At 45.7% G+C, this 26,261-nt stretch overlaps 1 protein-coding gene across 1 annotated transcript in view; it reads left to right on the top strand.

The window, feature by feature from the left end:
- Positions 1–25,129, top strand: part of RUNDC1 (RUN domain containing 1) — a 96,698-nt gene extending 71,569 nt beyond the window's left edge. Inside the window, exons 4-5 of the mRNA XM_082271905.1 lie at positions 3,162–3,245; positions 23,950–25,129. Coding sequence (XP_082128031.1) covers positions 3,162–3,245; positions 23,950–24,815 — 950 coding nt within the window. The 3' untranslated portion in view covers positions 24,816–25,129. The remainder of the gene's footprint in view (positions 1–3,161; positions 3,246–23,949) is intronic.
- The last annotated feature ends 1,132 nt before the right edge of the window (positions 25,130–26,261 follow it).

Consider the following 26,261-nt stretch of genomic DNA (forward strand, 5'->3'; position numbering starts at 1 on the left):
AGATGGTCATGCTTATAGCTTGCTCTGTGTCCCATAATGTACGATAAAGAAATAGAAAAAAATAGAAGTGATGCTTTGCCCCTTAAAAAATGGCACAAGAACCTTTTTCCTCCATGAAACGCAGACACAGCAGCGCAGTTGAATAAATGGGCTGGCGTGTCCTCTTTGGGGGAGGGAGATTTGCTAAAACTGGTGAATACTAGAATCTGGTGTAGGTGATTCACCAATCCACTTCTAAAATAGGCTTGTTCAATTAAGCTTTGACACTAAAACCTAGAAGCTGATTGGTTTAATATGCACAGCTGCACCTGATTCTGTGCGCATCAGTTTCAGTAAAGCTCCCCCTTTTTTTGTTGGTAAAAAAAAAAAAAATATGCATGTGTTGCAAAAGTGAAGAACCTGAACATTTGGCTCTTGATGTGTACCTTTGAGCTCTCTACAGTTAAAGCGGGGCAACACAAGGGGAAATTCAGCTTTTCAGGACTCCTCCCCCACTCCTCTTGAATGATTAGCAGCAGTTTGACAGGTGTCCTCTCCCAGTTCCGCTCCGACCACCTAGGCGATCGGAGCGGAAGTTCTCCTCCCTCTCTCCCTACAGTCTTCTGGGATACGTGACAGGTCCCAGAAGACGTGACAGGTCCCAGAAGACTGCATCCTCCATTCACGATGCACAGGGCTTCTCGCGCATGCGCAGTTGGCACCCGGCTGTGAATTTGCACGATGTCACAACCGGGTGCTCATAGTGAAGATGCCGAGGACAGAAGACAGCGGGTAAAACCGACTGGGTTGAGCACACCGCTGGATCGTGGGACAGATGATTTTTAAAGGTCAGCATCCACAGTTTTTGTAGCTGCTGACTTTTGTTTTTTTTCACAGGGGACTGAAACTTCACTTTAAAATTGCTGCCAATGAGCTGCCCCTGAGATTGGAACCAGGAATGTTGAGGTTGCTGCAGCAATTTTAGTTGCTTTGGTGTTTTTTTTTTATTTCTTTAACAGTCTTCACATGGAACATTTTCTTTAAAAATCTCTGTTTTTTTATATGTAAAAAAACTACCCCTAGTGACACACAAGGACAATTTCCACCGAAAGGTATACCTGTGTTTTATCTTTATGGGAAACATGTCTGTTTTTGTGTACAGGTGCAGGAAAAGAAGCCTGATTGGACAAAGCATGGTGACACTATCCACTATGTCCAGTTAGAGAACAGAGAACTGTGCGTTGATTTAGAAAATGCTAAGTGTTCTCCAACTGCGCCGATGCAATCAAGTGACTTCCTGTGTTCACTAAGCAGCAGGGCTGCCACCTAGCACAGAACCCTGAAGCTAGCAAAAATCAATGTAGTAGCAGTGCCTGTTACAGTGATTTTCAGCCTTTACAGAGATCATCCAGGTATGGCACATGCATACTTAGATCCAAGCTGCCTCAGTGAAACTGCAAATTAGTCCATACCTAAGCTTTAACCTAGGAGCCAGCACTTTTGGGTTCACACTGTTAGGCTCCATGTACACGGGACATTGTAAATGGCCGTTTAGGAGCAGTTGGGCGTTTTTTTTCAGAAGCCCCTGAACCCACCTACATTTTATCTTATCTGTCCATGTACACAGGGTCATTTACAGTCATTTGCAGGCAGTTGAGTTCAGGGACGTTTTTTGGAACGCAATTATTTGCGTTCGAACGTGTGTTTCCCGGCGTTTCAAACGCAGAAACGTGGCCAAACGTGACTGAACGTGATGAACCTACGTTCAGCCACGTTATAAGTTTTTTTTTTTTTTTTTCTTCCATTCAAAATCAATGGTTCCCTATGGGAGCCTATTGATTTGAATGGAAGTCGCACCACAAGTCAGATGAGGATGATCCGACTTGCGGCGCGACTTGCGCTGTGAGAATCTTGAGGGGGAACTCCACGCCAAAAATGGGAAAAAAACTGAGTGGGGGTCCCCCCCCCCAGGTTCCAAAACAGGCCCTTCAGGTCCGGTATGGAATTTGAGGGTAGCCCCACGCCGAAAAAATGGCGGGGGGTCCCCCCCAAAATCCACACCAGACCCTTATCCGAGCATGCAGCCCGGCAGGGCAGAAAGTGGGAGGGGACGAGCGAGCGGCCCCACCCCCCCTGGACCATACCAGACCACATGCCCTCGACATGGGGGGGTGTTGGTGCTTTGGGGCAGGGGGAGCTCTGCACCCCCCACCCCAAAGCACCTTGCCCCCATGTTGATGAGGACAAGGGCCTCATCCCCACAACCCTGGCCGGTGGTTGTGGGGGTGTGCGGGCAGGGGGCTCATCGGAATCTGTAAGCCCCCTTTAACAAGGGGGCCCCCCAGATCCCGGACCCCCTCCCTATGTGAATGGGTATGGGGTACGCTGTACCCCTACCCATTCACCCCATAAAAGGCAGTGTATGGAAATAACGACAGGATACGTTTTGGAAAGTTTATTAAAAAATCTTCATCCAGTCTTCTCCCCCTCCGCTCTTCTGGTCTTCTCCCTCTCCGCTCTTCTGGTCTTCTGCTCTTTTGCTGTCCGCTCTTCTGCCCTCGGCTCTTCTCTTCTTCTTCCTCCGGTCCTGGTATGGATTTTGGGGGGGACCATCTGACTTGCGGTGCGACTTCCATTCAAATCAATAGGGAACCATTGATTTTGAATGGAGGCAGAAAAAACACGGCTAAAAGCAACGTGTCCGAACGTGCAATAATGCCAATGGAAAAAGCTACTGAAAGCATGTTTAACAGCTGCTTTTTCCTGGCGTCAGAACTAGCTTTGCGGCACGTTTTTTCTAACGTCCCGTGTACATGGAGCCTTAACGTTGCGAAAGTGTAGTATGTTATGCTGCAGGTTACTGAGTGTTGCATTAGGACAGCCCATTAATTTGAAACATTTGAATGGGCTGCTTAACACCCCAAAAAGGTGCATATACAGTTCTTTTTTGTAACGCAGTTCAAAGTGTGGTAGTTTTTTTTGCATTTCAGTAACGCATAGAAACCAGAACACAACATTTTGCATCCAGGTAACATTTAACGGTACCTACTGTTATTGTGCTTGTAAAGGATCCTTACACCTACATCATTCCTTTACCTAAAAGATATGTGTTTTCTCTATATTTTTCATATTATGAACATAATCTTTATAACTGCACTATTCTCTATATTTTTTTCCTCTAGATGAAATTGGCAGCCCATCTGATACTGCTACCAGTGGAGCAACAAGTTACCATCCAAATTCCAGCTCAAATGCTCGAAAAAATGGTATGATGTATGCATTGGTGCATTTATATGTATGCAAGGGAGAAAAATATTGTATTCTGATAACTGTATAACGTAGAGTATTCAGTATATGAACTTTTTTTTTTTTTTAATAGATATATTCCTTTATATTTTTATGAGCATGTACAGTATATGCAGGCCAGGCTGTTCAGCAGACAGTGACCATGCTCCTGACAGTCTCGCACTACAAGCAAGGCCTCTCCTGCACAAGGATAACCTGGGTGCCCTCAAGTCCGTCTCCACTCTTCATTGAAATAAAAAAAATATATCAGCTGCACTCCAATTAGCTCTTCTTTTAGTGTTTTATTCAGTAAATTGACTGCATACAGTGATGTCTCAATCCCAAAACCAACCTTTCTTGACCCGTTTCACCACTCCTGGCTTTCTCACAGCGAGAGCTAATTCGAGAGCAGTTGATACCGGTCACGGTTTCTTTTTTGAGACAGTTTAATCTGGTCTGTGCTGCTGGCAGAGCAACACATTTTTCTGTACTTGTAAGGTCTTTATAGGGATAAAACACCAGCTAATGGGCATGTATTTAATGTTTTTTCTGTATCGTTCATTGATTACAGGTACATCAAAATCCCCCACTTTCAATGATGCACAGAGGAAAGTCTCCCTGCAATGGGTAACCTCGGCCCATACTTTCCTACTACTTCTATGGGTGAATTCTCCATATTCTCCAAAGATACCAGTGATTGTAGCCTAGACCCTGGGACCCTTATTATTATTATTATCATTATTATTATTATAGGATTGTCCTAATTGGAGTCTTCTTCTGCTTCGTCTTCTTCTGTATCCACTTTAGACTTCTTGGCAGTTTTGGCACAATTAAATTTGCTCATAGCCTCACTCTGACCCTTCTGGGCCTCGCCTCCATAATTAACTGTGCCTGCAAGCTATAAGACCCTATCACCATCCCTGATTCAGATTCCTTATTGTCTACTCCTGTAAAGGTTGTTTTTGCACAGACCTCAAATAATTTTTCAAGAAGCTATTTATAACATTATTGACGCAGTACATACTACCCTGCATTTCAATTCAGCCTCCTGTTTTAAGTCTAGGATATTTAAGAGCTTGTACTGCTGCCCACTATACTCAGTATTTAGAAACGCTCCTCTATGAGTGCTGGAAACAGCATAAAAGGTCCAGGGCTCCTCCTAACAGTGTGGTGGGGGGTTTTTCCTTTACAAAGGATTTAATTTTTTAGTGGTCTCTGCCCTCTGTAGATACTTTAGTGGTCTACCTTAACAAGAATACAAGCAAATGAGTTGATGTTGCTCATGCCTTGCAGGATTCTACTGTTAGTTAAACTCCCTACTTAGGTTTTAGTTTGAATTAACTGAAATTACTTTCTGTCCTCTGGTGGTGGGGACTTTGATTTATGAAACCATGTCACTATGGATAAAATCGCTCCATCAGTAGAGCTATTCCTTGTGTCCTGGAGCACATGCAAGAGATGGTGGGTACGGTGTCTGTTCGAATGTATAGGATACTTTGACTATGCATCTGGGACACCAAGGATATGCTCAAGGAACTGTGTAATTTGCTCTTTAAGCAAAGTAATCTCTTCAAACCTGCCCCTGACAGTGTCATTAGCAAGGCCACTGGGGATTGAAGTGTGCTTCTGCCTCAGTGCACAAAATCTGTTAATGAGGCAGATTATCCCAACATTCATCTACTAATGAAGTAGTACCTCCTAGAAGAACAGAGCCTACGTCTCACTTAAGCCACAGGTGTCTGTCAGCTCAGACTCTAACCCTTCTGCTCAGTTTTCTGCATGAAGGTGTGTCCCCACTACTGTAAGTTGGGGTCCATTTGTTCATCATTCAGTCCTTTGGTAGTTTACTTCCCCCAAAGATTGGATTCTCAAAATTCTCCCTCTAACTTTCACGCTAAACCAGTCAGTCTACCACCTTCTTCAGCTTGTCCAGATATGATTTTCCAAATATCTAGCGCTGGTAATCTTGGATCCCTTTTGAGTGGAGCGGTTTGGCTCAAGTCTTCAGGAAAGTCAACTCCTATTGGGCCTCTCACCTATTTCCTATTTGTAACACTTTTTCCCCATTTACTTCTTAGTGGGGTTTGTGGGATTACTGGAGAAATCCTATTTCGCATTACCCCCCCCCCCCCCGCCTGCCTTTCTTGTCTAGTCTCGCAGTCCCTTTCAACTTCTACCTCTGTGTTATAGAGTCCGGAATTTGGGCAAGGCACCAAGCTGGCCTCTTCAGACCAAGAAGTTGTGAATGCTATTCACTGGTCTGGCCAAGTAGGGATAGTCCTTCCAGATCTGGGGAAGACTCCCCCAACAAATGTATCCTCATGCCTGCCCCTTGAGTCTGGTTATTTGGAATAGACAATTCCCAGGTGGTGGCTTTTTTGGTTGCTGGTGATTCAGAGATAAGGAGGTTCTTCGCCCCTTCCCATCGTTCCTCCTAAAGGTTGTCTCTGATTTTTCATTTGAATGAAGACATTGTGTTGCTTTCCCTCTGTCCCAAGCCTAAACATCCAAAGGAAATTGCCTTACATGCCTTGGATGTGGTCCAGGCAATTAGGGTGTACCTGGCAGCTACGGAGTCTTTTAGGAAGTCATACTCACTATTTGTGCTAACGGATGGGCCTTGGAAAGGGTTGCCAGTTTCCTCTACCTCCTCTACGACAATTTCCAGATGGATCAGACAGTTATTCAGGCCTATTCCATCAGGGGTCAGGTTCCTCCTTTCCCTGTCAAGGCGCACTCTACTCAGGCGCTTAGTGCCTCCTGGGCCTTCCGTCATCAGGCATCAGTAACGCAGGTTTTCAAGGCAGCCACCTGGTCGTTGGTGCGCACTTTCACAAAGTTTTATAAAGTGGATGTGTTGGCATCTGCGGATGTTTCTTTTGGCCGCAATGTTTTGTAGGCTGCTGTTTAGAGAAAAAGGGGATTGTATACCAGCGCTATGGAGTTTTCATGTGTACTGAATCAGGCTTAAATGGTGGTGTAAGCTGCCTCCAACCTACCTCTGAGGTAGTAAAATAGAAAAAGTTGCAAAAATGTTGGAACCGGCGCTACCACTTTAAATCGTGCATGTGCAAAATAGAAAAGTGCATCATGCTCCAGATGACGTCGTATGACGAAACGCGTAGGGCGTGGTTTGTGTACGTCAATACGTCACTTCCGGGAACGGTGGTTTGAGCCGGTGGAACGCGGAAGCGGTCCGGCGAACACCTCTCAAGCTGACAGTGAACTCCCTAACTGTGAGTGGATGCTACGTTAATTCGTTTGACATAACATATGCTACGCAATGGAGGCTTATCCTTTATTTTAGTGACCGAGAAGTGTTGAGGTATCGGCCGAAAGAGTGTGGTAAGCAGCGGTGTTTTGGTGGGTCATCTACCGACGCCATACTTTGCTTGTTTATTTGGTTCCTTAATCACTACACGTGGTTTTTGGCATTATCAGCACTCGGCACTTTATATGTATAACATATGATGTTTACAGTATGGTACACTAAGCACAGCCCATAAACAGCACGTAGCACTTTATATTATATTATTTTATATTATGTTTTATTGCGTGCACTTTTAGCACTATATGCACTTTTCTATTTTGCACATGCACGATTTAAAGTGGTAGCGCCGGTTCCAACATTTTTGCAACTTTTTCTGCTGTTTAGAGGACCTGATCCTCTTTGAGGGTGTATTCTTTTTTTCAGATGGGCTCCAATTGTTTTGACTGTTGCCTGGTTGGCTACTGTTTAGCCTTGGGAATTTTTTTGCTGTTCCCACCCCCCATGTTTAACACTGCTTTGAGACGTTCCAATGGTTATAAAGATCAGGAGCTGTGTCTGTCAATGAACGAAAGAGAAAATGGGATTTCTCTTGATGGACACAGCTCCTGATTCTTCTTAACCAGTGGGTTATACTACCCACTACAGGAGTAGGACACTAAGCAGGAAAAAGCTTGACTACCATTTTTTTCTTCTTAGTCAGGAGTAAGGACCTAGTTCCTTGCTGGGATCTCTGGTCCTGGCAATTTTTTTCCTTTCTAAATGAATTTTTTCCTATCTTTGTTATTTTCTTCCTGTGAGAATCTACTATCAACTGCTGGACTGGGCGACAGACTGGATAATCTAGATCCAGAGGGTCCCCCCAGTCTGGCTAGCGACAGCGAGCGCGCGCAGGCCTCAGCTCTGCGCTAGTTTGGCCGTGACATAGCCCTACTGAACGGGGGCTTGGACTGCAAGTTAAATGTCTCGCGAGGGCGCATAAGACCTGGCCTCGGCCTGAGTCGCAGCGTTCCTCCTGGCCGACAGCCAGCCACATCCTGATGGAGCGGTGTCCACCCTGTTCTGGTATGATAGGTAGCTGTCCCCCTCTACCCCCTGGAGGGTTTTGGGGTGCACGTCTGGCCCCTCTCTGTGACGGTGGGACCACCAAGTTCCCCTCCCTCCCCCCCAGCCTTCTAAAAATTTGGTGGTCACTGTGGGCCTTCAGGCCCCCCACTCCCCTCCCCCCCCCTCCCTGGGTGAGGTTATGAGCTGGCTTTTGCCACATGCTCTTAAGGGGGGGCTTGTTTGGAGTTGCTGCTGACTGGGTTTTTCCAGGTGCACAACAGGGGGTTGAGCAGGGTTCCCCTGCTACCCTGGGGATTGGTGACTTTGGCAGGGATCTCCTCTGGGCTCCCTGCTGCAGTTGTTGGGCTGGGAGAGCGGATGGTTTGGCATCCGCGCCTCACGTGGCTGGATCCAGCCCCAAATTTAGGCCATGGCCTATTGGTGGGGAGCTATATGGGGCAGCCCCAGTGAGGGTGGCTGAAGCCACTACCCTCTGGGCATCCGCCCTCACCTCCGCTGCCCCTGGGTGGTCGGCTCCGATAAGGCTTGTGCCCAGGCGGCTGGGCATCCACAAAAATTTAGGCCACGGCTTGTGGCTGAGTTGGCCGTGCGGCCAGCTTGGCACCTCGCTTGGAAGGGGTGATGCTGTGGGGGCGGTTTAATTTTTGATGGCAATCATGCGGCCATTATTGTGGAGGGCACCTACCCCTTTTAGTGCTGTGGGACCATCAGGATACCCTGCCTGCGCGTCCGCGTCACGGCGGTTGGCCCCCTTTTAAAGGGGCTATTTTCTATTGTGTGGGTCTCTATGGAGGGGCTCGGCAGGCAACCCCCTTGTTTTTTGCGGGGTCCAGTAGGTGGTCTGTTCGTGGACCCAGGGTCGGAGTCCACCTTGCGGGATCGCAGTTGGCGGCCTCCCCTGATTGTTTGTTTTTTTTGGGTGACCTTAGTATATAGCGTCCACCACCCTCCCCTGTCTCATCTGTTCATCAGATTCTGAATCTGTTTTGGCCGCCGCAGGCGCGAGTCACCCTACTGGGTCTGCATCTACCCTGAGTGCTCAGACAGTGAGGATGTTTCCTCTGCTCCTCTAGCTGTGCATGAAAAGGCGCTGGTGGATGCATTGATTGTGTCAGAGTGAAAAATTTTAAACATGGCGGAGATGCTGCCTCGGAGGCGCCAGTCCCTTTTGGCACCATAGGTCCTCCACTGTGGCCGGGGTGTTCCCCTTTCCCGCTTACTTTGACAAAATTGTCACAGAACAGTGGGGTTTTCCAAAATGCACCCTAAGCGTTTTGCTATGCAGTATCCTTCTGAGGATTCCCTGCTTAAAAAGTGGACGGTTCCACCTGAAGTGGACTTGCCGGTTTCCAGGTTAAATAAAGCTACCTTACTTCCAGCTGAGGAGTCCTTGGCCTTTAAAGATCTGGTTGATAGGGGAGCGGAGGCTGGTTCGGCTTAGGCCATTATTTACTGTTGCCCTGGTGTGGCAAACTGACGAGTGGGCTAAACTTTTACGCCGGGACCTGGAGGGGAAACTGCTTCCCCCTGCCTTTGCAGAGCTGGCAGATCAGTTGATCCAGGGGCTACAGTTTATCTATGATGCCTCTTTGAATCCGGCCCCTTTTGATTTTAGGCTGTCTGTATCGGCAGTGGTCCTTCGCCATCTTATCTGGCTGACAATGCTGGTCTGCAGACCAGACTTCTAAGAAGGCCTTATCTGATTTCCCCTTTGTGGGGGATCGCCAGTTTGGAGCTTCTTTGGATGACATTATTAGTAGACGCGGGCCGTTCTTCTCAGCTCATAATAAGCCTTTTTCATCCCTCAAGGGCTAAAAGTCTTTCAGGGCCTCCTCCGGAGGTTCCAAGAGGACCTGGTCTGGCAAGCCACAAGGGGCTCTTTCAGACCTGCGGACAAGGCTTCCTCTGCATGAAGGGGCGCCCTCACCCATATCTGGGGTGGAGGGGCTGTTTTCGTTGATTTCCGGGTCCGTGGACCTCTCTGGTACAGGTCAAGTGGGTCCACAAAGTAATTTGGTGCGGCTACAAGATCGAGTTTCGGTCTTTTCCTTCGGAAAGGTTCTTCCCTTCCAACCTGTACTTGTCTCCAGATCGCTTATGGGGTCACTTTGGGGCAGTGCAAGACTTGCTACTTCATGGGGTGATTGTCCCGTCTCCAGGCTTCAGAATGTTTTCAGGGGTTTTACTCACACCTGTTTACAGTTCCCTAGAAGGAAAGCAAAGTACGTCCAATTCTGGACCTCAAAGCACTAAACTGATTTGTGCAGGTACAGAAGTTCCGAATGCGCGCGGTAGTACATCTGGGGAATTTTCTCGCTTCTATCGACATCAATGTTGCCTACAGTGGCGTACCAAGAGGGGGGGCGGCCCGCCCCGGGTGCCACGCACTGGGGGGTGTCAGCCGGTGTTGTGCCCTGCCCGGCGTCTTCCGTATCGCTGTGAAGGCAGCTCCTTCAGTCAGCGCTGCGGGGGGGCGGAACGGCGGCGGGAATAAGGGGCGGAGCCGCAGCGGGAGAAGGGGGTGGGGCCTCAGCGGGAAGAAGGGGCGGAGCCTCAGCCTCGGCAGGAAGAAGGTGAGTTCCGAAGTGTGTGTGCTGGATAGGAGGGGGATGGGGCAGCTGCATATGAGGAATTCATCTTTCCCTAGCTCCCTGTCCCCTTCAGTGCTCTCCACCCCCCCTGGTTTTCTCTGCCCACCCCCCAAGTGCTACCTGTCCCCCCCCCCCAGTGCTGTCCACCTGCCTGGTTTTCCCTGCCCACCCCTCAAGTGCTACCTGTCCCCCCCCCCAGTGCTCTCCACCTGCCTGGTTTTCCCTGCCCACCCCCCAAGTGCTACCTGTCCCCCCCCCCCCCCCAGTGCTCTCCACCCCCCTGGTTTTCCCTGCCCGCTCCCCAAGTGCTACCTGTCCCCCCCAGTGCTCTCCACCCCCTGGTCTTCCCTGCCCACCCCCCAAGTGCTCCCTGTCCCCCCAGTGCTCTCCACCTCCCTGGTTTTCCCTGCCCACCCCCAAGTGCTCCCTGTCTGCTTCGCCTGTGCTCTCTGGCCCCCCTAGTGCTCTTCTATCTTCTATCATTTCCTTAGCCTCTGACCAACTCCTGTATCATGTCTGCAGTCTCTGACCAACTCCTGTATCATGTCTGCAGTCTCTGACCAACTCCTGTATCATGTCTGCAGTCTCTGACCAACTCCTGTATCATGTCCTCAGTCTCTGACCATCTCCTGTATCATGTCTGCAGTCTCTGACCATCTCCTGTATCATGTCTGCAGTCTCTGACCATCTCCTGTATCATGTCCTCAGTCTCTGACCATCTCCTGTATCATGTCCTCAGTCTCTGACCATCTCCTGTATCATGTCTGCAGTCTCTGACCATCTCTTGTATCATGTCTGCAGTCTCTGAGCATCTTCTGTATCATGTCCTCAGTCTCTGACCATCTCCTGTATCATGTCCTCAGTTTCTGACCATCTCTTGTATCACGTCTGCAGTCTCTGAGCATCTTCTGTATCATGTCCTCAGTCTCTGACCATCTCCTGTATCATGTCCGCAGTCTCTGACCATCTCCTGTATCATGTCCTCAGTCTCTGACCATCTCCTGTATCATGTCTGCAGTCCCTGACCATCTCCTGTATCATGACTGCAGTCTCTGACCATCTCCTGTATCATGTCCTCAGTCTCTGACCATCTCCTGTATCATGTCCTCAGTCTCTGACCATCTCCTGTATCATGTCCTCAGTCTCTGATCATCTCCTGTATCATGTCCTCAGTCTCGGACCATATACTGTATCATGTCTGCAGTCTCTGGTTGAGCATCTCCTGTATCATGTCTGCAGTCTCTGACCATCTCTTGTATCATGTCTACAGTCTCTGACCATCTCTTGTATCATGTCCGCAGTCTCTGACCATCTCCTGTATCACTTCTGCAGTCTCTGACCATCTCCTGTATCATGTCTGCAATCTCTGACCATCTCTTGTATCATGTCTGTAGTCTCTGACCATCTCCTGTATCATGTCCTCAGTCTCTGACCATCTCCTGTATCATGTCCTCAGTCTCTTACCATCTCCTGTATCATGTCCTCAGTCTCTGACCGTCTCCTGTATCATGACTGCAGTCTCTGAGCATCTCCTGTATCATGTCTGCAGTTTCTGACCATCTCCTGTATCATGTCCTCAGTCTCTGACCATCTCCTGTATCATGTCTGCAGTCTCTGACCATCTCTTGTATCATGTCCTCAGTCTCTGACCATCTCCTGTATCATGTCTGCAGTCTCTGACCATATACTGTATCATGTCTGCAGTCTCTGACTGAGCATCTCCTGTATCATGTCTGCAGTCTCTGACCATCTCCTGTATCATGTCTGCAGTCTCTGACCATCTCCTGTATCATGACTGCAGTCTCTGAGCATCTCCTGTATCATGTCTGCAGTCTCTGACCGTCTCCTGTATCATGACTGCAGTCTCTGAGCATCTCCTGTATCATGTCTGCAGTTTCTGACCATCTCCTGTATCATGACTGCAGTCTCTGAGCATCTCCTGTATCATGTCTGCAGTCTCTGACCATCTCCTGTATCATGTCTGCAGTCTCTGACCATCTCCTGTATCATGTCCTCAGTCTCTGACCATCTCCTGTATCATGTCTGCAGTCTCTGACCATCTCTTGTATCATGTCTGCAGTCTCTGACCATCTCCTGTATCATGTCTGCAGTCTCTGACCATCTCCTGTATCATGTCCTCAGTTTCTGACCATCTCCTGTATCATGTCCTCAGTCTCTGACCATCTCCTGTATCATGACTGCAGTCTCTGACCATTTCCTGTATTATGTCTGCAGTCTCAGAGCATCTCCTGTATCATGTCTGCAGTCTCTGACCATCTCCTGTATCATGTCCTCAGTCTCTGACCATCTCCTGTATCATGTCTGCAGTCTCTGACCATCTCTTGTATCATGTCCTCAGTCTCTGACCATCTCCTGTATCATGTCTGCAGTCTCTGACCATATACTGTATCATGTCTGCAGTCTCTGACTGAGCATCTCCTGTATCATGTCTGCAGTCTCTGACCATCTACTGTATCATGTCCTCAGTCTCTGACCATCTCCTGTATCATGTCCTCAGTCTCTGACCATCTACTGTATCATGTCTGCAGTCTCTGACCATCTCCTGTATTATGTCTGTAGTCTCTGAGCATCTCCTGTATCATGTCTGCAGTCTCTGACCATCTCCTGTATCATGTCTGCAGTCTCTGACCATCTCCTGTATCAAGTCTGTAGTCTCTGACCATCTCCTGTACCACGTCTGCAGTCTCTGACCATCTCCTGTACCATGTCTGCAGTCTCTATCTATTTATGCTGAAGGTAGGACTGTGCAGGGGAGGCAGAGAGTGCAAAAGGAGGAACTGCGATTAGAGAGACGGGGGAGGGGGCAGACGACAAGGGGCACTGTGATAGGGGGCTGTGAAATTTGTGCAATAAATATTCTTGAGAACATTACAAATTTCTGTGGGTGTTTTTACATTTTAAAGTTGGGGGGGGGGGTGCCAGATATAGGATCCGCCCCGGGTGCCAAATGCTCTAGGTACGCCACTGGTTGCCTACCTTCACATTCCAATATGTGCCAGTCACCAACGCTTCCTCTACTTTGCCGCGGGCGAGGAGCATTATCAGTTTGTGGCGTTTACCTTTGGTCTCGCCTCCGCTCCTCGGGTCTTCACAAAGTGTTGGCCCCGGTGCTAGCATTGTTGCGTCAGCAGGGGATCGCAGTACTGGGGTACCTGGACGATCTCCTTCTGCGAGTAGAGTCTCCCACTGCTCTGATGGACGCCTTGGAGATTACTCTGCGATCTCTGAGGGGGTTCAGTTGGATTCTGAGCCTTCAGAAGTATGCTCTGGTTCCTTCTATAAAACTGGACTATCTGGGTGAATTCGGCCTCCGCCAGAATAATGCTTCCTCTGGAAAAACACCAGAAACGGCAGGAGGCAATTCAGCTTCTGTTGTACAGCAGACAGTCATCCCTCTGGGCTTGCATGCGGGTGCTGGGCCAGATGGTGTCTACCTTCCAGGCGGTTCCGTTTGCACAATTCCACACAAGATCTCTGCAAAAAGAGATTTTGGTGAAATGGGACAAGAATCCAGAGTCTCTAGAGGTGGCTTTGTTCTCCGGCACTTCGACTGGAAATACTTCTCCCCCTGTACTGGCCGGTTGTCACCACAAATGCCAGCCTGTCCGGGTGGGGAGGCGTCTTCGGCACAGCTTGTGCTCAGGGAGTCTGAACTCGGGAAGAGTCCTGACTGCCGATCAATGTATTTGAACACCGAGCGATCAGTCTTTGTCTGGATGATTGGACAATTCGTCTTCAGGGGTGTCTGATACAAATTCAATCGGACAATGCCACGGCCTATGTCAATCGCCATGGGGGAACAAGAAGTATCCTGGCAGATCGGGAAGTAGCCGGCATTCTAAGGTGGGCAGAACGATCATTCCAGCCCTCTCTGCTGTACACATTCCATGGAAGGTACAGAGGTTTGTGGCATGGTCTCAAGATCCTCTGGCCGACGGCGCAGATGCATTAGTGGCTCCTTGGTGTCAGTATCGTCTGTTTTATGCCTTTCCCCCTCTCAAACTTCTGCCAAGACTCCTTTGCAGGAGCGAGGCAGCAAAAGATTCCGGTCTTTCTAGTGGCTCCAGACTGGCCTCACTGGTCTTGGTATGCCGATCTGTTGCTGGTCGCCGATGCTCCTTGGAGACTTCCTCTCAGGGAAGATCTGCTGCCCCAAGGGGCAATCTTCCATCCTGCTTTACAGTCGCTGGTTTTAATGGCTTGGCTGTTGAAAGCCAGGTGCTGAAGAGCTTTGTCTGAATCAGTGATCCCTCTGCTGGTAAAGGTTAGAGTATCTACCTCTAGAAAGATCTACCATAGTACTTAGAAGATGTACGTTGCGTGGTGTGAGTCTCTCTGGGTTTTCCCTCACTCCATTTTGGTTGCTCGGATCTTGGCTTCCTTCCAACGGGGTGGTCGGCCTTGGCGGGTTTTCTTTCCTTGGTGCTTATCTTTATCCAGGGAGCTCGACACTTGGTCCCTCCAGTGTGGTCTCCATTACCGCCGTGGGTCCTCAAATTGGTGTTGTCTGTTATCCAGGAATCTCCCTTCCAAAAAAATATCGGGAGGTTCCCCTACTTACGCTGTCCCAGAAGGTGTCCTTTTTAGTTGCTATTACTTCTGCATGAAGGGTGTCGGAGCTGGCGGCATTGTCTTGTTCACCTTCCCTGTTGGTTTACAGAGCTAAGGGGGTTCTTCATCCATGTCCGTTGTTCTTTCCAAAGGTCCACAATGTTAACAGGCGCTTGATCACATATCGAACCAAAAGTCCATGGAGTTAAAATTCATTAATGGCACAGAGGGAGAAAAAGTCCACCATGTAGGGCAGCCACCCAGAAACCAAAAGCCAGGGGTTCCACAGGGCTACAACAAAGACAGACAGAGGCGCCTCTAAGTGTAGACTTTATGCAACAGGTTTAATGAATAAAATTATGCACTCACGTTAGTAAGCATATATTCATGCCCATAAAACAAGGTTCCAGTGTGGAGAAGTGTACATCATCCGGTCATGGACATCCGTCCTGCTGGAGCCGAAATCCTTTCGCCGTGGCTGGCTTGCTGGCTTGTACGGCAACGTTAGAACCAGGAAGTAGGCTCGGTGTTTTTGCTTGACAGCGAGGCTTGGTGGATAGTCGAACCTGGATGATGTCATCTGCATGCGACGCGTTTCCCAGCATGCTTACTGCATGGGGGAGGGCAGCCGCGCTCCTTCTTCACGGCAAGTATAATAGCAAGTGACACGGTGTACATTTAAATAATGAAATGGGAGGAGAGATGCAAATGAACCAACAAGGGGGAATATATCAAATCAGTGGTCTATACAAATGGGCTAATAATGAAATGGGAGGAGAGATGCAAACGAAGGGGAATATGTCTAATCAGTAATCTATACAAATGGGCTAATAATCATTATGTCAATTATATCAAAAGTCACAATATAATATTGCTAGATTAAAATTCAACTTTAAAAGAGTAATTCACCAATATTTATATATATAAAATATGTTTTGGTAGTATTAAACAATAAAAAAATATAAAAATGGGTGTATCACAATAACTATATTAAGATATACCAACTGGCTGTGTGTGGCTGACCACCGCTATCAACCTGTGGGTATTGTTTATAAAATTATTAACCGGTTGCCGACCGCCGCAAGTACATATACTGCGGCGGTCAGCCCCGGCCAGGCAAAGTGACGTACGGGTACGTCACTAGCCTGTCACTTGCTTGTGAGCCAGGCTCGTTCCCTGGGAAGTCCGTGCGTGTGACCGGCGGACCCAATGTCCGCCGGTCACTCGCGATTGTCCGCCGTGAAGGGAGAAAGGCAGGCGGCTAATGGAAACAAGCCGCCTGTCATTCTCCCCTGTGTATGGATAGTGATCATACGGTTCTACTATGTAGGACCGTTGATCACTGTTCCTACACCAGTAGCCATGTCCAATCACAGTTAGAAGCACGCCCCTAGGGACACACTTAACCCCTCCTTCCCCAATAAAGTTAACCCCTTCCCTGCCAGTGTCATTTTGCAGTAACCGTGCATATGTATAGCACTGATTACTGTAGTAATGTCACTGGTAACCCCAAAATTGCCAAAAATGTCAGTCAAGGGTCTGATCTGTCCGCCGCAATGTCGCAGTACCGCAAAAAAAATCACAGATCGCCGCCATTACGCGTTAAAAAAAAAACACCAAAAATGACAGAACTCTTTCCCTTAGTAAATGCAATATCTTTTGCGCAAACCAATCAAAATACGCTTTTTGCAATTTTTTTTTTTTTTACCAAACATATGTAGCATAAAATAAATTGGCCTAAAATGTTAAAAAATTTAAATTTTTACATTTTTTGGGGGGGAATGTCATAAAAAAAAATGTGAAAAATATTGTTATTTTTGCATTAAATTATTAAATTAACGCTCTTTTTTTTGTTTATAGCGCAAAAAGTAAAAATCGCACAGGTGATCAAATACCACCAAAAGAAATCTCTGTTTGTGGGAAAAAAAGGACATCAAATTCGTTTAGGTACAGCGTCGCACGACCGTGCAATTGTCCGTTAAATTCACGCAGTGCCGAATCACAAAATAGGCCCTGGTCAGGAAGGGGGTAAAATCTTCCGGGGCTTAAGTGGTTAAACAATGACAAAGAGAAAAATAAATAAAAAAATATACAAAAAGTAAATAAAATAAATATAAGTAAATGTGAAAATAAGAAATAGAAATAATATGAGAAAAAAAAAAAAAAAAGGATTCAAAAATATATATATTTTTATATAAAATTACAAAAATATATAAAAAATGAGAAGATATATAATGTGTGTATATATATATATATATATATATATATATATATATATATATATATATATATATAAGAAGTGTATACATATATGTGTATGTATTTTAAATGAGAGATATTGCTAATGGATGTCAGAAATTGATAAATATATTCATAAATAAAGATAATGGTAAACGTCAGAGAGTTTATGAAAACAATTAATAGATTCATTCATCCAAAGGTAGTTGATATGCTTTGTCTAAAAATTTATTTTTCATGACAGTACCTTGGTCAATATAGTCTGACTCTAAGGTACAATTTTGATTGAGTCGGCAAAATTGTCCCTTGGGAATATTCATATTCCATTTTGAAAAGTGACAGCTTTCGAAATGAAGAAAGGAGTTGCCAGCTGTCGGTTTGGTATAATTTCTAGCACAGATTTTCTCTCCAACATGATACAGCTCCAGATCCAATACCTTTGGTCAATGAAGCTTTTGAGATGTATAAAGGTAAAAAAAACACCAAAAAAGAGTCAACCTACGTCCGATCAGACCCTTAGATTTACCACCACTTACCACTTTCAACATAAAAAAATAGAAAGAATTCTGGCCAGACACTGGAACATCTTACGGAAAGACCCTAATATTGAAACCATAATACCGGAAAGACCAAGGGTGAGTTATCGAAAGGCCTTAAATTTGAAAAATAAAGTGGCCCCTAGTAAAATCAAATCTATCACTCCGACTACCAATGTACCCATTCTCATTCCCCTTAAAGGAATGTTCCAATGTCGGAAACCTTTATGCAAAATGTGTTCATTTGTCAAACACGGCCAAATCTCCTTTCAAACAAAAGGAAAAAGTTTCCATCTGGGGGAATTTTTTAACTGCTCATCAGATTTTGTTACATATGGCCTGTCCTGTCCATGTGGGCTGGTCTATGTGGGCCGCACCATTCGTCCAATTCGCCAACGTTTTGGAGAACATAGACGTTCTTTAGAACTTGGCAAAGACAAGCGGAGTGTTTCTCGACACTTTGCTGAGGCTCACCAGGGATCTTCTATAGGTCTGTATGGGTTATTGAACAGATAACAAAAACCCTTACAGCAGCTGAACGTTATAAGAAACTATGTGCCAGGGAGACATATTGGATTTACTCCCTGGATTCTCTTTCGCCTGGTGGCCTCAATGAGGGTATCGAAATGGCCACCATATTATGAATACCTACAGGCTATATTTGTTTCAGACATACATGACTGTATATATAGATTCACATGCCTATATGGATGCATATTGATATACAGGAGTGGATTGCCACATTATTTTAATCCTATTTATAATGAATCTATTAATTTTTTTCATAAAATCTCTGACGTTTACCATTATTATCTTTATTTATGAATGTATTTATCAATTTCTGACATCCTTTAGCAATATCTCTCATTTAAAATACATACACATATATGTATATATTTCTTCTATATATATATATATATATATATCCTAATTTTTTATATATTTTTGTATTTTTATATAAAAAAAAAATATATATATATATATAATATATTTTTTTTATATATATATATATTTGAATCCTTTTTTTTTTTCCTCATTATTTTTATTTCTTATTTTCACGTTTACTTATATTTTATTTACTTTTTGTATATTTTTTTATTTATTTTTCTTTGTCATTGTTTAATAATTTTATAAACAATACCCACCGGTTGATAGCAGTGGTCAGCCACACACAGCCAGTTGGTATATCTTAATATAGTTATTGTGATACACTTATTTTTATATTTTTTTATTAATTTATACTACCAAAACATATTTTATATATATAAATATTGGTGAATTACTCTTTTAAAGTTGAATTTTAATCTAGCAATATTATATTGTGACTTTTGATAAAATTGACATAATGATTATTAGCCCATTTGTATAGATTACGGATTAGACATATTCCCCTTCGTTTGCATCTCTCCTCCCATTTCATTATTAGCCCATTTGTATAGACCACTGATTAGATATATTCCCCCTTGTTGGTTCATTTGCATCTCTCCTCCCATTTCATTATTTAAATGTACACCGTGTCACTTGCTATTATACTTGCCGTGAAGCAGGAGCGCGGCTGCCCTCCCCCAGGCAGCAAGCACGCTCGGAAACGCGTGGCATGCAGATGACATCATCCAGGTTCGACTATCCACCAAGCCTCGCTGTCAAGCAAATACACCGAGCCTACTTCCTGGTTCTAACCTTGCCGTACAAGCCAGCCACGGCGAAAGGATTTCGGCTCCAGCAGGACGGATGTCCATGACCGGATGATGTACACTTCTCCACACTGGAACCTTGTTTTATGGGCATGAATATATGCTTATTAACGTGAGTGCATAATTTTATTCATTAAACCTGTTGCATAAAGTCTACACTTAGAGGCGCCTCTGTATGTCTTTGTCTTTCCAAAGGTCGTCTCTGATTTCCATTTGAGTGAAAACAGTGTGTCGCCTTTCCTATGTCCCAGGCCAAAACATCCTATGGAAATTGCTCTGCATTCCCTGGATGTGGTTCGGGCAATCGGGGTTTACCTGGCAGCTACAGAGTCTTATAGGGAGTCAGACTCACTATTTGTACACATGGTTGGACCTCAAAAAGGGTTGGCCGCTTCTGCTGCAACCGTTTTCAGATGGATCTGACAGACAGTGATTTAGGTTTATTGAATTAGGCGTCAGGTTCCTCCTTTCTCATGTTAAGGCACACTTTATTCCGAAGCTTAGTGCCTACTGGGCCTTCCGTCATCAGGCATCAATGATGCCAGTTTGCAGGTGGCCATCTGGTCCTCTATGCACACTTTTTCAAAGTTTTTAAAAAATGGATGTATTGGCATCTGGGAATGCTTCTTCTGGCCACAAGGTTTTGCAGGCTGCGGTTTAGAAGACCTGGTCCTTTTTTTGTCTGTTCTGGTGTTGCCAGCCGCAAACGTCCTCTGCCCTCACCCCCATCGGCAGGGTCCTTGGACTCTGAGATAGATATGGGCGCCGCAGACGCAGACCACCTTGGGGAGCGGTGTCTTCGCATTCTGACGGTGAATAGGACCTGTCCTCCTCAGCCGCCGTGTGGGAACGCGCATTGGTGAAAGCCCTGATAGTTTCAGTGCGGGAAACTTTAAGAATGGCTGATGAACCCACAGCGCCGGGTATGCAGGTGTCTTTTGGCTCCTGCAAATCACATAAGTCGAGCAAGGTGTTCCCTTGTCCAGAATTTTTTCACACTATTGTGGATGAACAATGGCGATGCATTAAGCACATGTTGGTGGTGCCTAAGCGTTTTGCACGCCGTTACCTCTTTTCGGAGGCAGTGTCCACTCGGTGAACTGTACTACCAAAAGTGGATTTTCTGGTGGCTAGGTGGAATAAAGCTACTCTGGTACTGGTGGAAGAGTCTCCAACTTTTGCGGATCCCGTGGATAGATGGGTGGAATCCTTGTCCCACCATTTTACACGTGGTAACAGGTCACATGTTATAGTCTATCGTTGTGAACGTTATGGTAGCGCAGACTGCTACTGAATGGGTGAAGTTACTTAAAAGTAACTTAGAAGCTGAACGGTTCCCCTCTGCTGTGCTGGAACTGATGGACCAGTTGGCTCAAGCCCTGATGTTCATGTGTAATGCGTCCCTGGATGTTGCCCCGTTAGTGGCCAGGGCATCAGCAGTGGGGATTGCTTTTAGATGCATGGTGTGGCTAAAGAGCTGGTCTGCTGGCCAGGCTTCCAAAAAGCCTTGACTGATCTTCCTTTCACAGGGGAGATGTTGTTTGGATCCTTTCCGGATGAGTTGATCAAAGGCCTCACTGGGGTTAAGAGTACTCTTCTTCCTCAACCCACTAAGGGCAAGGCACCACGTGTTAGACAGGGGTCTTCTTTTGCTTCTCATAGGTGGCCAGTTCGTACCTCCGGGTCGCAAGCGACGACACTGCAGTTCAGGTCACCCCCAGGAAGACCTGCTCAGGTAAATTTGAGGTAGACCAGGCCGGATCTGCAGATGAATCTTTGTCTGCATAATGGGGCGCCCTCACCCGTTTCTGGGGTGGGGGGACGTCTTCGCTTCTTCCCGGAGCCAGGTTCCTCTCAACTACGCTTTATAGGGGATTCCGCTTTGGTGACGGTCTTCCTTCCCTCGGACAAGCTGCAAAAGTTACAGGGCACTATCCAGTTGCTGTTGGCAGTCTGTCTGTCTTTTCTGCCAATATGCAGAGGCAAAGGGCAATGCAGTTTTGCATGAGCTACTGGGCAACTCGTCTGCAAGATTGTCCTGTCCATATTCAATCGGCCTATGCCACGGCTGTGGCTTATTGTGATCACCAAGGGGGCACCAAGTGGGTCTTGGAGGCCCAGGATTGGTTCCTTCACTCAGAGGTTTTTTCATCTCCTGTGTATCCAGTGGGGGAAACCTGAGGTCATTTTGTTTGCTTCTTGCCTCACCTAGACGGTTCAGAGGTTCGCAGCCAGGTCTCTGGATCTTCTCGCCGACGCCACAGATGCAATGGTGGCTCCTTGGGGGTCAGTACGGACTGATTTATGCCTTCCATACTTTGAATCTCCTGCTGAGACTTTTACACAGGATAGGGGTGGAAGGAATTCTGGTCATTCTGGTGGCCGCAGACTGGCCCCGCCGGTCTTGGTATGCAGAACTGGTAAGGTTGGACGCTGATGCTTCTTGGAGACTTCCTCTCAGGGAAGATCTGCTGTCTCAATGTCCAATCTTTCATCCTGCTTTACAGTCGCTGGCATTAACGGCATGGCTGTTGAAAGCCAGGTGTTGAGAGATAGAGGTCTTTCTGACTCTGAGATTCCTATGCTATTGAAGGCCAGGAAGTCTTCTTCCAGAAAGATCTGTCATCGTACGTGGAAATCATACATTTAATTGTGTTATCTTTTCTTTAAAAGCCTCCTTTTGAAAGAATTTGGGGGAATTTCGCTGCTGTCCTTGTCTCAGAAGGTTGCCTTCTTTGTGGTTATCACTTCTGCCCACAGAGTGTCTAACTGGCAGCGTTGTCTTGCTGACCACCTTATCTGGTGGTACATAGCGATAAGGTGGTACTTCGACCTAATCAGTCGTTCCTTCCCAAGATGGTTTCTGATTTTCAGCTGAATGAAGACATTGTATTGGCTTCACTTTGTCCTAAACCTCAGCATCCGAAAGAGCATGCTTTGCATGGTTTGGGCGTTCAGGGTCTATTCACAGACCACTGAGTCCTTTCAACAATCGGACGATCCTTTTTTCCTTTCTGATGGACCTTGTAAGGGTATGGCTGCGTTAACTGCAACCATTTCCAAATGGATCAGGCAGTCGGTGGTACAAGCATATTCATTGAAGGGTCAGGTTCCTTTGTTTCCAGTGAAGGCTCACTCTACGAGAGCGCTGAGTGCCTCCTGGGCTTTTCGCCATCAGGCGTCGGTGTTACAAATTTGCAAGGCGACAACTTGGTCGTCTGTGCATACGTTTACTAAAGTCTACAAAGTAGATGTGTTGGCATCCGCAGATGCTCCTTTTGACAGCAAAGTTTTGCAGGCTGAAGTTTAAAAGAGAATTTCTTTTGTTTCTCTTTTGAGGATTCCATTGTTTCCGGGTGAGCTCCAGTTGTTCCTGGTTGAGCTCTATTTTTACCTGGTTGGCTACTTTAGCCATTGGGGAATTCCGTTTTTTGTTTCGGTCTTGTTCCCACCCCTCATGATATACTGCTTTTGGGACATCCCTATGAGTCTATGAATAGGAAGAGCTGCGTCTGTCAATGAACGATAGAGAAAACTGGATTTTTGTAAGAACTTACCGTAAAATCCTTTTCGCTGAAGTTCGACAGATGCAGCATCCGCCCCTCTGCTTCTGAGTTACGGGTTTTTTTTCTAACACTGCTTGCAACCAAACTGTTTGAGAATAGCAAAGAGCCTGAGGGGTTATGCCTGCAGGGAAAGCCCCCATAGGCGTGGACAAGTTTTTTTTCCGCCTAGTGTCTATCCCTAGAAGGAGGAGCCTAACCCTATGAGTCTATGAATAGGAAGAGCTGCGTCTGTCGAACTTCAGAGAAAAGGATTTTACGGTAAGTTCTTACAAAAATCAATTTTTTCTAATGTTTTCCCACCCCTCATGTTTGACACTGCTTTGGGACGTCCCAATGGTTAAGAAGAATCAGGAGCTGTGTCCCTCAATGAATGAAAAACAAAATGGCATTTTTGACTTACCGTAAAATCCATTTCTCTGATGTTCATTGACTGACATAGCACCCACCCCTCTTTGGAGTTGGCTTTCTTCTGACACTGCTTGTAACACAACTGAGTGCTTATAGCTGAGTGTGGTTGTGTATCTCCTGAGACTGCCCATAGGCGTAGTCGAGCTTTTTTCAGCCAAGTGTCCTACTCGTGTAGGGGTCAGTATAACCCAATGGTTAAGAAGAATCAGGAGCTGTGTCCATCAATAAACATCAGAGAAATGGATTTTTAAGTCAAAAATCCAATTTTTTTAACTTACTGTAAAATATTTTTCTCTGATGTTCATTGACTGACACAGCACCCACCCCTCTGTGGAGTTGTAATTCTTCTCACACTGCTTGTAACAAAACTGAGTACCTATAGCAGAGAGAGGGAGTATACCCCCTGGGACTGCCTATAGGCGTAGCCAGATTCTTTTTTCCCTAGTGTCCTACTCATATAGGGGGCAGTATAACCCATTGGTTATGAAGATCAGGAGCTGTGTCTGTCAATGAACATCAGAGAAATGGATTTTACGGAATGTCAAAAATCCCTTTTTTTTTTTTTTGCCCTGACGTAAATTTTAAGAAATCTACAGGCAGACTATACAGTATATAAATATTTTAAAAATGTTATTCGGATAATACTGCAATTTGTCAGTAAACTTGACCATTATCTGTCAAATAAATTCAGATTTTTCTATCTAAAAAAACTAAAAACATTTACTTCTTCTTCTTTCCCAACAGTGAGCCCAGAGCAGGCTAAACAAATGAGAGAAACAGGACTACATTTGTTACGTCGTGCCCTGGCTGTCCTGCAGATCTTTGCAGTCAGCCAGTTTGGTTGTGGTACAGGACAGGTGCCAAAAAACCTCTGGAAGCAGGATGAACACAATAGAGACTTCACTCCATTGTTAAAAAAGCTAGAGGCTTCTGTAGAGAAAGTAAGGCAGTTGGCAGTGCGACAGCAGCCTCAGGACCATGTTATCAGCTATGCCAACATGCAGGATATTGCACTGGGAGGCAAAGATGAGCTAACAGTAGTCGTGAGGAAAGAGCTGGCACTTGCAATCAGAGATCTTCTGTCACATGGTCTTTATGCTACATCTCAAGGAATGAGTTTGGTTCTTGCACCCATTGCCTGCCTAATACCTGTCTTCTCTACCTCTCCACCCACTATGCACCCCTGGGAACTTTTTGTCAAATACTACCATGAGAAAAATGGAAAAGCATTTGTTGACTCTCCTGCCCGTAAGCTCTCACAGTCCTTTTCCCTCCCTGTTTCAGGAAGTACTAAGGTTACCCCCAAACAGAGCCTTCTCTCTGCCATCCACGCAGTTTTAACAGAACACGATCCTTTCAAGCGGGGTGCAGACTCTGAATTTAAGGCTCTTGTCTGCATGGCATTGAATGAACAACGTCTTGTTTCTTGGCTTAATTTGCTCTGCAAATCTGGGGTGTTGATACAGTCTCACTACCAACCCTGGAGTTATATGGCAAGCACTGGCTTTGAAAGTGCTTTAAACATCCTCAGCAGACTCAGCAACCTGAAGTTCAACCTACCAGTGGATCTTGCTGTGCGACAATTGAAAAACATCAAGGATGCTTTTTGATGGGACCTAATGAACATATCATTGTAAGAATTTTACACATCTGTAGATGACTGGACTTCTCAGTGGTTTTGTTTATTTAAAGCAGTGTATATGTGCACAAAAGGCAGCCATTCATCCTTAAAATTTGCCAATTAGGGTAAATTGATGTCCATTTTTATTTCCCTCATTTGGGAAGATACCTTTCACAAAGCACCAGGCACACATGGCTGGCCTCCTTAAATGGCCTGGAATGAAATGCATATGCTAGTGCAGTGGTCTCCAAACTGTGGCCCTTTTCTTGCCTTTATCTGACCCTTGGGGGCACTTCTCCTCCTACTGATACACTATTCTGCCAACTGGACAAAAGGGGGGAGAAAACAAGCTCATATAGGTAGTAATTTAAGGTATAAGCACCACGTCCCAATATGAATATTCAAAGGAGAGCAAGTTGGGCGTATAAACAAGGGACTTTTAAAAATGGGTGCTGGTATATAAATAATACAGGAAAGAGATAAATGTAAAAGTAACAAAGAAATTTATTTTATTTAGAAAGAAAACAAGGTTATAAAATGTATACTGTATACACAGGATACAATAACAATATAAACATATTGCATTAAGAACAATTGCAGTTCACAAACGTATTCACTTGTATATCAGTTATAGGTAGATATCGGATCCTACACAGGGGTGGATAGTAGATATTATATACCCTAGACCCATCCAAAATAAGATGTCTGTGCAGAAAACTATGTCGCCCACAAATTTTTAACCCGACATGTTTCGCGGCCAGTATAGCCGCTTCTTCAGGGAAATTTGAGGGTTCTCTCTATAAATGGTTCAACTGAGAATACTAGAGTAAAGAAAAAAGCAGTGAATACATGTAGCATAACATAAGTAAGTATCTCCATAGTTGTCTTACCCAAATTGCTCCAGACAACAGACAGACTATTCTGCCAACTGATATCACCAGTGGGGCACCATTTCTCCCATTGACACCAACAAAGGTGCACTCTTCCTCCCAGTGATACCAGCGATGGGGCACAGTTTCTCCCAATGATACCAGCGATGGGGCACAGTTTCTCCCAATGATACCAACGATGGGGTGCTATTCTTCCCAATGATACCAACCATGGAGTGCTATTCCTTCCAATGATACCAATGATGGGGCGCTATTCCTCCCAATGATACCAACTGTGGGGCACTATTCCTCTTAATAATACCAAATGTGGTGATGTTTAGTCCCACTGATGCCAGGAAAATTTTACTTCCACTGGCCATAGTCCGGCCCCCCCAAAGTCTGAAGTGGCCCTTTGTTTAGAAAGTTTGGAGACCCCTATACTAGTGGATCTCAGAGAAAAAAAATAACATTTTGTAATGTACTTTAATAATTGAGATTGTTAGCACTGTTTTATTGAAATTTGCATTACAGTAGTGGACAAATCCAATGAACCAGTCATTTAGAGT

Source organism: Pelophylax lessonae, assembly GCF_965119305.1.
Source record: "Pelophylax lessonae genome assembly, chromosome: 11".
Taxonomy (NCBI): Eukaryota; Metazoa; Chordata; class Amphibia; order Anura; family Ranidae; genus Pelophylax; species Pelophylax lessonae.